This window comes from Erythranthe guttata, chromosome 3, assembly GCF_056151865.1.
Source record: "Erythranthe guttata isolate IM_541 chromosome 3, IM_541, whole genome shotgun sequence".
NCBI lineage: Eukaryota > Viridiplantae > Streptophyta > Magnoliopsida > Lamiales > Phrymaceae > Erythranthe > Erythranthe guttata.
The window spans coordinates 12,752,860-12,767,585 of record NC_142535.1 but is presented as its reverse complement, the minus strand read 5'-3'; the positions used below and the strand labels follow the sequence as shown (position 1 = coordinate 12,767,585).

The 14,726-nt window shown below is 39.0% G+C and overlaps 1 protein-coding gene across 1 annotated transcript; it reads right to left on the bottom strand.

Moving 5' to 3' along the window:
* Positions 1 to 10,242: 10,242 nt before the first annotated feature.
* On the bottom strand, positions 10,243 to 12,727 carry LOC105972002 (uncharacterized). Its single transcript, XM_088815249.1, has 2 exons — positions 11,834 to 12,727; positions 10,243 to 11,784 (listed from the first exon to the last, which is right to left on the bottom strand). Exons 1-2 carry the CDS (start codon positions 12,725 to 12,727, stop codon positions 10,243 to 10,245), a joined length of 2,436 nt encoding a protein of 811 aa, XP_088671375.1.
* Positions 12,728 to 14,726: the final 1,999 nt, after the last annotated feature.

Here is a 14,726-nt window from a genome sequence, read left to right as displayed (position 1 = left end):
TATTATTATTATTATTATTATATATATAGAAGCATAGATATTTGTCTTTTTTTTTTTTTCGAAGAAGAAGGACCTTATAAAAAATTTCGACCGAACTCTAAGGGGTAATTTTCAAGAATCTCCACCAATTCTACCTCACACATTGGCTAAAAGAAAGAACACCTTTTCTCCGAGGCTCAAATCAAGGTTCTAAGGATAATTTCGATAAAAAGGTCGGCTTGAAAGGCTCATACGGTTCAAAGAAGGCCCAAATCATATCCCAAATCACTCACTACTCAATACTTCGTATCATAAATTTCCTAAGGTGAGTTCTAAAACCGAACATAGCATGATCTAGCACAAATTAATTCCAAATTTAAAATACAAAACATTCAACCAAAGCAATGCACAAAGTGTGATTCCAAGCAATAATTCGCTTCTAAGTTCCGTTGAATCGAAAGCTAAACAAACATCAAATCCTTATCACACAAAACAAGCAATCTCATCATCAAACATTGATCATCTCTCATCATCATAAATCATCGATGCATTCGACTCAAGCAAATTTTTTTTTTTTTTTTTGTTTTTTTTTATATTTCGGAAAAAAAAAAACGATAAAAGCAATAAAAACAATAAAAACAAATAAAGCCTAATGCATGCAAACTAAAACAAATAAGCATAAACATATGTTTTTTCACCCCCAAACTTAAAATTTTCACTGCCCTCAACGAAATTAGCAGAAAGTTTAAGGATAGAAAACACCTGATTTAGTCGGAGTCGATGTCTTCGGGGTGTGAGAATTTGTGGGAAAGAAATTTGGTTTTCCTCTTGCGAAGATGCCCTCTCTGTCTCTCGGATGACCGTCCCGATCGCAATTCCGACCTTAAAAATAAGAAATCAAATAAATTAATTAGAATGCATGCCTATGAAAATAAAAATAAAACATAAAATTAAAGAAAAATATAAAAAACAGTAAAGCTCAGGTTCCCTCCCGAGAAGCGCTAAGTTTAAAGTCTTCAGCCGGACGTTGCTTCTTGAAATTTTTATGTCCAATCCAAAGCCTTGTAGATTGCGCATCCATCCATTGGCTTTATAACTTCAATTGGAACCAATACATGAATAACATTGCAATATGTCAGGGTCCACTTTAGCTTGTACTCTTTCTTGGATGTAATCAATCGGTACGAAGCCAAGATGGGATCTTCATCACCCGCTCCCTCAAATAGGTAGACAAAAGCCTCACGTCCGCGTATAACCTCCACTTCAAACACATTCGTCTTCTCATCAACCTCTATTGATGCCTTCAAAGCCACGTCATGAACAACAATAATATCCTCAATTTGAATATTTGCACTAACCACATCCATCTCTTTCTTCTCTTGTTCCGACACATCTTTGGAGTTGAGCTCGATTGCATTCTCATATTCATTATCCTTAAGCGTCTTCGTTATTTCTTTTTCCCTCTCATCGGCACTATTATCTAGGTCTAAAGGATTTTTTTCACCACAAATTTCAGACGGATTTTCTTTGTTGCAAGCATTCTCGATATCGTCTGAAATATTTTCAAGAGACCTTTGACGCTTGAATTCTTCCAACTGTAACTCCAGTCTTCGGATAGATGCTTGAGTGGATTTCATAAACTCTTCAAGGACGGAGTTCAAATTACACTCCTGGACAGTGGGTTCTCGTGGCGTGTTGGTGTATGTGTTCCAATAACCGCCGTTGGTGTTATCTATGAAATTATTCGCTTTCGGTGCATACCAATATTGGTTAGTGTAATGATCTCCACCACATATTGAACAAAGTGACGGCATATCATAGGTATTTTGGAGGTATTCGCGAGACGGAAGCCATTCATATTCCGTTTGAGGTGCGCAAAAATTGTAACCTGACATGTAACCAAAGAAAAAAATATATATTAAAAAAAATTAATTTGGGTGAATCGTGAAAATTGTTCAAATTTAGAGTTAGAATAAAATAAATAATTAAAATATTCCCGGCAATGGCGCCAAAAACTTGTTGGCCGAAAACCTACACGCAAGTGCACGTATCGTACAAGTAATATAGTGGACAATTAAGTCCGGATATCGAACCCACAGGGAATATTTAATTATCTAATTCTAGACGCTAAATTCTACCAATTGCTATCAAGGCCACCCTACACAGTCGACTTTGGAGAGAATTAACTAAATTAAAGCAAATTAAAAAGACAAAGCAAGAAAGCAAATTAAACGTGAAGATTTATCAGAGTAAACAAGCCTAGGATTTTATTCTTCCCCCTATGTGATTATTATTCCCCCAATTCCTTCAATTATGCAAGCAATTAACCCGGATTATTAACCTGAGATGCTAAATTAATCATAACCCGCTTCCGCGTGTATTACGATTCTAATACTCTAGATTCAATTACTATATTCCTATGCAATTAATTCTAGAACACAACATTAAACACAAATCTCAATAATGGCTACCTAAGAGATTAACTATATTCCTATGTTAATACCACAAAGGCTCTTCTACCACAGTTCTAATTATTAACCCGATCTTCCGATTCATGCGATTAACAATAACATAAAAGCACATAAGGTGATCAAGTTCATGCACTTAATAAAACAAGTAGAAGAAATAATCCGGAATTAAAACTTGCATAAAATCATAGAATTGGGTTCATAAATCCCACACAGGGTTCCAAATAAAATCCTAGAAATAAGAAAATTAGCTACTCATGATTTAAAGGAAAAACACAAATAAAATAAGTCATAAACGATAAATCTATGCTTAGAGTCTTCGAATTCTTCGTCTTCGTTATTGCTTTGTTGCTCTCCAAATTGCGTCCAAAGATAGATCCCTAATTGTGTGCTTGACTTGGTCTTATATAGGGTGCAAAACTTGGGGAAGAAGGTAGTTTCCTTGTGCAATTAGGATTCCTTTACTGCGTTTTTTCGTCATCTTGGACGGCCGTCCCGAATTTTGTACTAAAACTCGGACGGCCGTCTCACAACCAGAGACAGCTTCTGGTTCTCAGACGGGGGTCCCAGAATTTGAACTAAAACTCGGACGGGGGTCCGAGCTTTAAATCTTAAGAATTTTGATTTTTTCACTTTTGGCCCATATTTTCTCCGAAATTGCAGTTTTGACCCCATACTTTTCTAATTCTTCAATTTGTACCTAAAATACAATAAATCAACATTTTAAGTACCAATTATCGTTAAAACACACCAAAATCTCAAATAAAAAGATACGATAAAGTGTAAAAATATACACTTAACACACCCCCAAACTTGAACTTTTGTTTGTCCTCAAGCAAAATCTACCAATAAGCAAATAACTCAACGATAACATCTCATCACATAGATCAATGATCAACTTCACGTTTTCAGAACTTGTAATTATAATGACAATTCTTAGGCATTCGCAAGCTCAAAATTCAACAACACTTAGTCACTCACCATTACCAAAAACCACAATTCATACAATTGCTTCAAGCATCCAATATTTGCAAATTAAAGATAGAAATAATTTATACTTACATGCATATGCTTGACTCCAAATACTCACCAAATTATTCTACTCTACTAATATCGAACATTAAGCTATTGGGATCATTGGGGCTTTGTGGCTTTCAATTGTTAGGCTCTTTGGTTCGATGTAGGAAATATGGGTATATGTGGCTATTCTTCTTGAATTTAGGTGATTACGCAAAAAATTGAAAGATAGGTGTTTGAAACAATGAATTCACCTCTACGGACTTTAATAAACTCGATTCTCAAAAGTTCAAAAGTCTCCACTTTTGCTTTTGAGGCAATGGATCGAGTTTTCAAAAATAATTCAACAACTAGTCCTTATTTCTCCCTTCTAGTCTCTTCTTCTTCTCTTTTCCTCTCTTCTTTTTTTTTTTTTTTTTTTTTTTTTTTATTATTATTATTATTATTATTATATATATAGAAGCATAGATATTTGTCTTTTTTTTTTTTTCGAAGAAGAAGGACCTTATAAAAAATTTCGACCGAACTCTAAGGGGTAATTTTCAAGAATCTCCACCAATTCTACCTCACACATTGGCTAAAAGAAAGAACACCTTTTCTCCGAGGCTCAAATCAAGGTTCTAAGGATAATTTCGATAAAAAGGTCGGCTTGAAAGGCTCATACGGTTCAAAGAAGGCCCAAATCATATCCCAAATCACTCACTACTCAATACTTCGTATCATAAATTTCCTAAGGTGAGTTCTAAAACCGAACATAGCATGATCTAGCACAAATTAATTCCAAATTTAAAATACAAAACATTCAACCAAAGCAATGCACAAAGTGTGATTCCAAGCAATAATTCGCTTCTAAGTTCCGTTGAATCGAAAGCTAAACAAACATCAAATCCTTATCACACAAAACAAGCAATCTCATCATCAAACATTGATCATCTCTCATCATCATAAATCATCGATGCATTCGACTCAAGCAAATTTTTTTTTTTTTTCTTTGTTTTTTTTTATATTTCGGAAAAAAAAACGATAAAAGCAATAAAAACAATAAAAACAAATAAAGCCTAATGCATGCAAACTAAAACAAATAAGCATAAACATATGTTTTTTCACCCCCAAACTTAAAATTTTCACTGCCCTCAACGAAATTAGCAGAAAGTTTAAGGATAGAAAACACCTGATTTAGTCGGAGTCGATGTCTTCGGGGTGTGAGAATTTGTGGGAAAGAAATTTGGTTTTCCTCTTGCGAAGATGCCCTCTCTGTCTCTCGGATGACCGTCCCGATCGCAATTCCGACCTTAAAAATAAGAAATCAAATAAATTAATTAGAATGCATGCCTATGAAAATAAAAATAAAACATAAAATTAAAGAAAAATATAAAAAACAGTAAAGCTCAGGTTCCCTCCCGAGAAGCGCTAAGTTTAAAGTCTTCAGCCGGACGTTGCTTCTTGAAATTTTTATGTCCAATCCAAAGCCTTGTAGATTGCGCATCCATCCATTGGCTTTATAACTTCAATTGGAACCAATACATGAATAACATTGCAATATGTCAGGGTCCACTTTAGCTTGTACTCTTTCTTGGATGTAATCAATCGGTACGAAGCCAAGATGGGATCTTCATCACCCGCTCCCTCAAATAGGTAGACAAAAGCCTCACGTCCGCGTATAACCTCCACTTCAAACACATTCGTCTTCTCATCAACCTCTATTGATGCCTTCAAAGCCACGTCATGAACAACAATAATATCCTCAATTTGAATATTTGCACTAACCACATCCATCTCTTTCTTCTCTTGTTCCGACACATCTTTGGAGTTGAGCTCGATTGCATTCTCATATTCATTATCCTTAAGCGTCTTCGTTATTTCTTTTTCCCTCTCATCGGCACTATTATCTAGGTCTAAAGGATTTTTTTCACCACAAATTTCAGACGGATTTTCTTTGTTGCAAGCATTCTCGATATCGTCTGAAATATTTTCAAGAGACCTTTGACGCTTGAATTCTTCCAACTGTAACTCCAGTCTTCGGATAGATGCTTGAGTGGATTTCATAAACTCTTCAAGGACGGAGTTCAAATTACACTCCTGGACAGTGGGTTCTCGTGGCGTGTTGGTGTATGTGTTCCAATAACCGCCGTTGGTGTTATCTATGAAATTATTCGCTTTCGGTGCATACCAATATTGGTTAGTGTAATGATCTCCACCACATATTGAACAAAGTGACGGCATATCATAGGTATTTTGGAGGTATTCGCGAGACGGAAGCCATTCATATTCCGTTTGAGGTGCGCAAAAATTGTAACCTGACATGTAACCAAAGAAAAAAATATATATTAAAAAAAATTAATTTGGGTGAATCGTGAAAATTGTTCAAATTTAGAGTTAGAATAAAATAAATAATTAAAATATTCCCGGCAATGGCGCCAAAAACTTGTTGGCCGAAAACCTACACGCAAGTGCACGTATCGTACAAGTAATATAGTGGACAATTAAGTCCGGATATCGAACCCACAGGGAATATTTAATTATCTAATCCTAGACGCTAAATTCTACCAATTGCTATCAAGCCCACCCTACACAGTCGACTTCGGAGAGAATTAACTAAATTAAAGCAAATTAAAAAGACAAAGCAAGAAAGCAAATTAAACGCGAAAATTTATCAGAGTAAACAAGCCTAGGATTTTATTCTTCCCCCTATGTGATTATTATTCCCCCAATTCCTTCAATTATGCAAGCAATTAACCCGGATTATTAACCTGAGATGCTAAATTAATCATAACCCACTTCCGCGTGTATTACGATTCTAATACTCTAGATTCAATTACTATATTCCTATGCAATTAATTCTAGAACACAACATTAAACACAAATCTCAATAATGGCTACCTAAGAGATTAACTATATTCCTATGTTAATACCACAAAGGCTCTTCTACCACAGTTCTAATTATTAACCCGATCTTCCGATTCATGCGATTAACAATAACATAAAAGCACATAAGGTGATCAAGTTCATGCACTTAATAAAACAAGTAGAAGAAATAATCCGGAATTAAAACTTGCATAAAATCATAGAATTGGGTTCATAAATCCCACACAGGGTTCCAAATAAAATCCTAGAAATAAGAAAATTAGCTACTCATGATTTAAAGGAAAAACACAAATAAAATAAGTCATAAACGATAAATCTATGCTTAGAGTCTTCGAATTCTTCGTCTTCGTTATTGCTTTGTTGCTCTCCAAATTGCGTCCAAAGATGGATCCCTAATTGTGTGCTTGACTTGGTCTTATATACGGTGGAAAACTTGGGGAAGAAGGTAGTTTCCTTGTGCAATTAGGATTCCTTTAATGCGTTTTTTCGTCATCTCGGACGGCCGTCCCGAATTTTGTACTAAAACTCGGACGGCCGTCTCACAACCAGAGACAGCTTCTGGTTCTCAGACGGGGGTCCCAGAATTTGAACTAAAACTCGGACGGGGTTCCGAGCTTTAAATCTTAAGAATTTTGATTTTTTCACTTTTGGCCCATATTTTCTCCAAAATTGCAGTTTTGACCCCATACTTTTCTAATTCTTCAATTTGTACCTAAAATACAATAAATCAACTTTTTAAGCACCAATTATCGTTAAAACACACCAAAAGCTCAAATAAAAAGATACGATAAAGTGTAAAAATATACACTTAACACGAGGTCAACACTGACCTCGTCTTATTCGAGTGTAATCATTCCGATTACACTCTATATCGGGTGCGAGGTCAATACTGACCTCGTCTCATTCCAGTGTAATCATTCCGATTACACTTATATCGGATGCGAGGTCAATACTGACCTCGTCTTATTCCAGTGTAATCATTCTGATTCCACTCATATCGGATGCGAGGTCAATACTGACCTCGTCTTATTCCAGTGTAATCATTCCGATTACACTCATATCGGATTCGAGGTCAATACTGACCTCGTCTTATTCCAGTGTAATATCTCGCGTCTTGTGATTGTTGATCTTGGATAAAGCACATTTTACGAAAAAAAATGCCCAAATGCACATATTTCATTAACAAAAGAGCTGAGGTATATCATCCCCAGACCAAAATAACGACAATTAACAAAAGAGATGAGGTATATCACCCCCAAACCAAAATAAAGGCACTTATACCTTTAACAAAAATAAAACCAGTAAACAACCGCTCTTCAAGAATGAAACTTCTTCAAATGACACACGTCCCATGGACGAGGTAACTTTGTACCGTCCTTATCTTCAATCCAATATGCACCCCCATTTAGTCGTTGCATTATCTTGTATGGTCCTTTCCAAATTTCCTCGAGTTTACCTCACATCTTCAGAGCATCAGCTCGTCGCAATACCATGTTGCCTACGTCGAACCTACGTCCTCGGACTCTTTTATCATATGTCGCCTTTATCGCCGCTTTATCTCTCTCCATGCGCCTTGCTGCTACCTCTCTCTTTTCCATGATCATATCCAAAATTTCCCGGATTAAGGGCCCATTCTGCTCCGGGTTGAAGGATTGGGTCCTTCGACTAGGTATCTGTTGAGTGTAGATTTTACACTCAATACGTTTACTTTACGTGGATCTTTTGTTTAGATTTAATTATATTTGTGCTTTAATTGATTGATTTTGTGTTTTATAGGTGAAAAACGAGAATTAGGTGTCCATGAAGGAAAAAAGATCAAAAAGAAAGGAAAAAGTTGCAAATAAGGAAACAAATCAAATTGGAAGAAGGAATCTCGCCACAGCTTTGACAGTGTCCACGATTTCGAGCATATCTCTCTCATACGAACTCCGAATTAGGTGATTTTGGCGGAATTGGAAAGCTAATTTCAAGGGCTACAATTCTTATTTTCAAAATATTCCAAAAGTCGGACTCCAACTCGGCGAAAATCGAAGAACAAGTCCTGATGGGGGAAAGTGGCGGAAATTGATTCCTATTAGGTTTCTACTACTTCCTTATCAAGAAAAGCCTATAAAAGCAACATGTCTCTACACCATAAGCACGAAATTTTACACCACAAAACGCGAAGAACGAAGATCAACGAAGACTCAAGCATAGTTTTTCTTATTTATTTTATTTATTCTATTTTGCTTATCATAAGAATTACGAGTAGCTAAGTTTTTAATCTAGGATTTTGTCGGAACCCTATGTGGGGATGGTGAACCCGTTTTCTTGAGATTATGCAATTATGATTTTATGATTATTTCTTCTCCTTGTTATGATTGTTAGTGCATGAACCTGATCAATTTATGTGCTTTATCTGTGATTATTGGGATTGACTCGACAGAGCTATTTTGATAATTAGACGGTAGGTAGAAGAGCCTTCGAGTAGTTTTCACCGGATGAGTGTGTCAATTGCATGTGGTGTCGTAGACATACAGATATCACCTTAGGTAGCCATTTACGAGACTTGTTAGTTAATGCTTTATTTATAATTGGTTTGCATAGACATATAGTGAATCGTTTATGAATAATAGACTCATAATACACGCGACAGCGGGTTATGAGTAAATTAGTGTCTCGGGTTAATAATCATGAATCATGTATTTCATAATTGAGGGGTTTTGGGTGAGCAATTCTTGCATAGGGGGAAGATAAAATCCTAGGTCCGTTTTTATTGATATTTTCTAGTGTTTATTTGCTTTCATAATTAGTTTAATTGTTTTATTGATTTATTTAACAACTTTGCGTAGGCTGAATAAAAATCATAATTGTTAGAATTTGGTACTTATGATTAGATAATTTGAGTATTCCCTGTGGGATCGACATCCGATTCTCACGAGTCCACTTTTACTACTTGTTTGCGATACGTGCACTTGCGTGTTAGGTATTTAGCACCCAACAGTATCCGTACCTCGATAGGCAACACTGCCTCCATTCCGTACACGAGTGAGAACGGAGATTCCCCCGTAGCTGACTTAAAGGTAGTTCGGTATGCCCATAATACCGATGCAAGCTCCTCCGTCCAGGACCCCTTGGCCTCTTCCAATCTCTTCTTTATGCCCGATACTATTATCCGATTAGTTACCTCCACTTGTCCATTAGCTTGTGGGTGTGCTACCGAACAAAAACGTTGTTGGACCCCCATCTCGGCACACCACGCTCGTACCTTAGAGCCGTTAAATTGCGTTCCATTGTCCGAGATGAGTATACGAGGAATTCCATACCGGCAACATATATTTTCCCATAGAAATTTCAAAACACTAGCCTCGGTGATTGAGGTGACCGACTCAGCCTCGACCCATTTAGAAAAATAACCAACTGCCACGATTAGAAACTTGTGTCGGCCGGAAGCCCTTGGGAAATGACCGACGATATCAATTCCCCATTGGGAAAAAGGGCAGGGCGATGTCATGATACCCAGCTCCTCGGCCGGCACGTGGATCAGCGGAGCATGCCTTTGGCATTTGAAGCAACGTTTTAACAAAATCCCCCGAGTCTTTTTTCATTGATGGCCAGAAATATCCCGCTTGTAAATGTCGCCTTGCCAAGCTCTTGGCGCCAGTATGATTGCCACAACACCCCTCATGCATCTCTATCATTGCATATTCAACCTCCCCCTCGCCGAGGTATTTCAACGGATCCGAGACAAATGATCTTTTATACAACTCCCCCCCAATCTCCACAAAGTATCGTGCTCGCGCAGCTACTTTGTCCTGCTCTTTTCTACCGGACACTTTTTCACCTCATAGACACGCCAATAATGGCTGCCTCCAATCCTTCTTCACTTCTATGCTCAAGACTTCGGCCTTGCCATCGCATTCCGGCTCCACTCTCAACGATATAGATCGTTCCCCAATGCCGCCATTCTTCCTGTTAAAACCTGAACCTCCTTGACCGTCCTCGGGGATCTCATACCCAGCACAGCCTGCACCTTCTCTGGATTTACCTCGATACCACGCTCGGTCACCATATACCCCAAAAAAATTTCCGCTCGCACCCTAAAAGAACACTTCGCCGTGTTGAGCTTCATTCCGTACTGCTGTAACTTGGCGAAGGTCTCTCTCAAGTCCTCGATGTGAGTTCTCGCCTCCTTACTCTTGACCAGCATGTCGTCAACATATACTTCCATATTCCTTCCCAGCTGACTTCGGAACATGGTATCCACCAGCTGTTGATATGTTGCCCCGGCATTCTTCAACCCAAACGGCATGACGACGTAACAAAACGTGTCTGCCGCCGTAACGAAACTGACATTTTTATGATCATCCGGATGGAGCATGATCTGATGATACCCTTGCGAAGCATCCATCATGCTTAATAATTCATACCCCGCCGTGGAGTCTACTAACTGATCGATCCTTGGCAAAGGATAATGATCTTTGGGAGATGCCTTATTGATATCTCTAAAATCTATGCACATTCGCCACTTTCCCTCGGCTTTCTTTACCAGCACGGCATTGGACAACCAATTAGGAAATTGGATCTCCTTGACGTGTCCCGCATGTAGAAGTCGCTCTACTTCCGCAACTATTATCCCGTCTTTCTCTGCTCCGAAATGCCGTCTCTTCTGCTTTATTGGCCGGGTGTCGGTCCGAATATTTAGCCGATGTTGAACAAACTTGGGGTCGATGCCCTTCAAATCCTCCGGACCCCAAGAGAATACATCGTGATTCTCTTGTAAATATGCTATCAGTTCCCGGCATACTTCCCCACTTATCTCACTACCGATTCGAGTGGTACATCCTGGCGTTTGCGGCCGTAATTTTATCGTCAACAATTCCTCCATCGGAGTCACCCGAGGCTTCTTATTATCAGTGTCCACCGTCCTTTGTATTTCCTGCAGCGAATGGACTATCTCTCCTCGCTTTCTGCTGGCTACTCGTACTCCATCGGCATAGCAATGCCTTGAGTCCTCCTGATCCCCTCTTACCTCGCCTACCTTCCTTCCCACTGAGAATTTCAACTTCATGTGTACTGTTGATGGGATAGCCTCAAATTTATTTAGGGTCGGCCTCCCCAATATTACATTGTATGTTGACGAGGTATCCATCACCAGGAAATGTATTGTGTGAGTTTGTGTCAGAGGCGACGTCCCCAAAGTTATCTGTAAAGAAACCTCGCCAATGGCCACCTCTTCCTCGCCCGAAAACCCATAGACCGGTGTTTTCACCGGGCTAACGTTTAACTCTCCTAGACGCATCAGGTCTAGACATTCTTTGTACAGGATATCCACCGAGCTACCATTGTCGACAAAAATCCTAGATACCTCGTATCCCGCTAGGTGCGCGGTTATCAGCAAAGCGTCGTGGTGTGGGCAAACTATCCCTCTCTTGTCATTCTCACCGAAAGAAATGGTTGGCGAGCTCTCCTGCACCTGATGAATCCATTCTCCTAAAAAGGCCCATTTTCCCGACCTGACATACTTTTTCCTCGCCACTGTGCGAGTCCCCACTCGTAGGTCCTCCCATGATCATCTTGATGCGATTCATCGGTTCCACCGAGGGTCGGGGTTGATGGTCACGCCTACTAGCAGTGTGGTTTCCCGCCTGCATTTTAACGAACCGATCTATTCGACTCTGCCGAGCTAACCTCTCTAGCTCGTCCTTCAGATGACCACATTCGTTGGTACGATGGCCGTACCGATTGTGGTATCGACAATAACCGTCGTCGCTGGAGCCCTGCGGCGGGGTCTTCTGATATGTGGTTGGCCAATGATTATCCGACCCCTCTTCTACCGCCATCAAAACTTGGGTTGGTGACTTGTTGAGGACGGCATAGCTCGTGTATCGAGGTTTTCGATGCTCAAAGATGGGGACTTCGCGAGCTATGGGATGACGCCGCTGTCTATGTAAATCCTTTCCCCGCGATGGGCTCTTTACCGGGGTATCATGGGCAGGAACCACCACGGTTTCTTCTTCCTTCATCTTCCTCGCCTCCTCCATTGCGATGTATTTCTCGGCCCGCTTTAAAAGCTCGTCATACGTCGACGGCGCTCGCTTAGCCAACGACCTGAACAATTCTCCATGCCTTAACCCCTGCATGAGGGCATTAGTAAGCACATCCTGTGAAAGGCCCGGCACCTCTCGGTTAGCATTTGTGAAACGACGCACAAAGTTCCTCAAAGGCTCCTGCTCCTCCTGCCGAACTCCAAAGTGGGGTGAGAGCCGACTTCTTCTGCTTTTTAGAACTGGCGAAGTGGTCCAACAACATGGCACTAAAAGTTTCAAAGTCTCGTACTGACCCTTCCGCCAGCTGTCCAAACCACAAGTGGGTTGCATCCCGCAGTGTGGTTGCGAAAGCGCGGCACATGATCCCATCCGAGAACTAGTGTAAATAAGACGTGGTCTGAAACCGACTTATATGATCCCAAGGGTCTGTCGTCCCATCGTATGCTAGGTGCTCCAAAGCCTGAAACCCTTTTGGTAGATCCGAAGCCATGATTTCTACCGAGAATGGGTTACCTCACTGTTGTTTCAAAGGCGGGATAAGTGGGTTGTTGGAGGGGCTTGCACCCGTTCCTTCCTCCCGAATAGTTGTCCTGGGAACCATATTGCGAGCAGGGCCTTCTTGTCGGGATGCCGATGCTTCCGCCGTTGTGAAGCGAGCGTCCAAGCCTTCTTCACTTGTTGACGTCGGTACCTTGAATCTTGTGCGACAGAAAAGAGAAAAGCGAGGTAACCAAACAGAATATTACAGCAAATAATTAAAATTCACGTCTCTAACTCAATGTTCCCACAGACGGCGCCATTTGATGGGGCTTAAATTAGCCACATACAATAATATAAGTTTTATAGCTTTTTGTTATGTTCAATAGATTGTTAGATCTTATCATTAGTTTGAATATTCATACCTTGAGTGCTTATGAGATGACAGAATAATGTGGATGAGAAAGATTATTAAATAACATGTGAAGATAATGTACCTAAAATAATATATGTGGGTGGTCCAATTTATTGAATTCCCTTTGTTATTCAAGAATTGTGTCCTTTTCTCTATACATGACCTAGTATATATACTACTACAATATGGGCCTTTTTGGGCTTGTTTACATTTCCAAGATAGAAAAGCCGTCATCCTGTCTATTCGGCCACGTGGCGAGTTCTTATTGGTTCTTTTTACTGTTCCTCAATCAGTTCAGGTCTGCCACCCATCATTTACGTTCCAGAATTGTCCCCTGCTCCACTTTCGAGATGCCGACGTAATGCCGAGGTAATGCTTACTTCGTCAGGCGTGGGATTACCTCGGAAGCCTATCTCGCAGGTGTTTACCTTGTTAATTACCCTCTGCGGTTTATTATGATAGTTGTGGTATTGGGCTTCCTTGAACTTGACTTGGGCCCAAGTCAGGCTTGATTATCTGGGCTTCACTTAATTGGACTTGGGCTTTTCCTGAAGGCCAAAATCCATCCGGATCAACTGGTATCTACAATAAAGTTTTTACTCATTTTTAACCAATATATATAGCTATATATATTGAGTCACATAACGGGAACTTAATAAGAAATTATTTCTCTTTAATTAATTTTATGCTATGGTGGTTTGTCTCCACTCATGGTTTCATACCATCGATTTTTATAGACTAATAAAAAGTTGAAATTTTGTCGAGAATAAAGTAGCAAGAATAAAGATAAGTGTGCTCGGATAGAGTTGCTTCACCACGTGGGAAATAACTGTGCTTGGTAAGCTTTTGGGCTTCCGTTTCCATTTTATTCTGGAGAAAAATGTTTTGGGAGAAAAATTTAGAAATAAAATAAAGTTTGTTTGTGTTTTGAGATGAGATATTTTGTACTGTAGCAAGTCAAATTATGTCTGAAAGGAGTTGGGAAAATGTATTGTGGAAGAAGAATTTAAAAGATAAAGTGATTTGATTTTGTATTTTAGTGAAAATAATTTTTACTGTAGCGGTCAAATCATGTTTGTTAGAGAGATAAATATTTGAATTTGTTTTGGGGAAAGTTTGAAAATAGTGTAGAAAGATAATTTTTATTTTAAGGAAAATGTGAAAAGAATTTGAAAACATTACCAAACATAATAGTTTTGTCATTGTGAAAGAAAAATCGGTAATATTTCCTAAATTCAATTAATGTGTTTTCTTAGTTTTAATCAATATTTTAGTTTAAAATGTAATCGTCGAGTTGTTTGAATAATGTTATTATAGAGATGGTTTCTTTAAGAGTGACAAAGTGAAAGAAGATATCGTAATTTTAGATAAATCTTAACCTTTAAACACTTCTCTCACATTTTCAGTTCATTTATATTTTATTTTATAAGAAAACTACTGTGTTTTAAACATAGTTCACCAAACTTTTTTCTGGTG

Coding starts and splice junctions, on each gene's coding strand:
- LOC105972002 (XM_088815249.1), bottom strand. CDS start 12,727: ATGGGATCATGTGCCGCGCTTTCGCAACCACACTGCGGGATGCAACCC. Junction 11,785..11,833: donor CGCACAGTGGCGAGGAAAAA/GTATGTCAGGTC, acceptor TGGATTCATCAG/GTGCAGGAGAGCTCGCCAAC.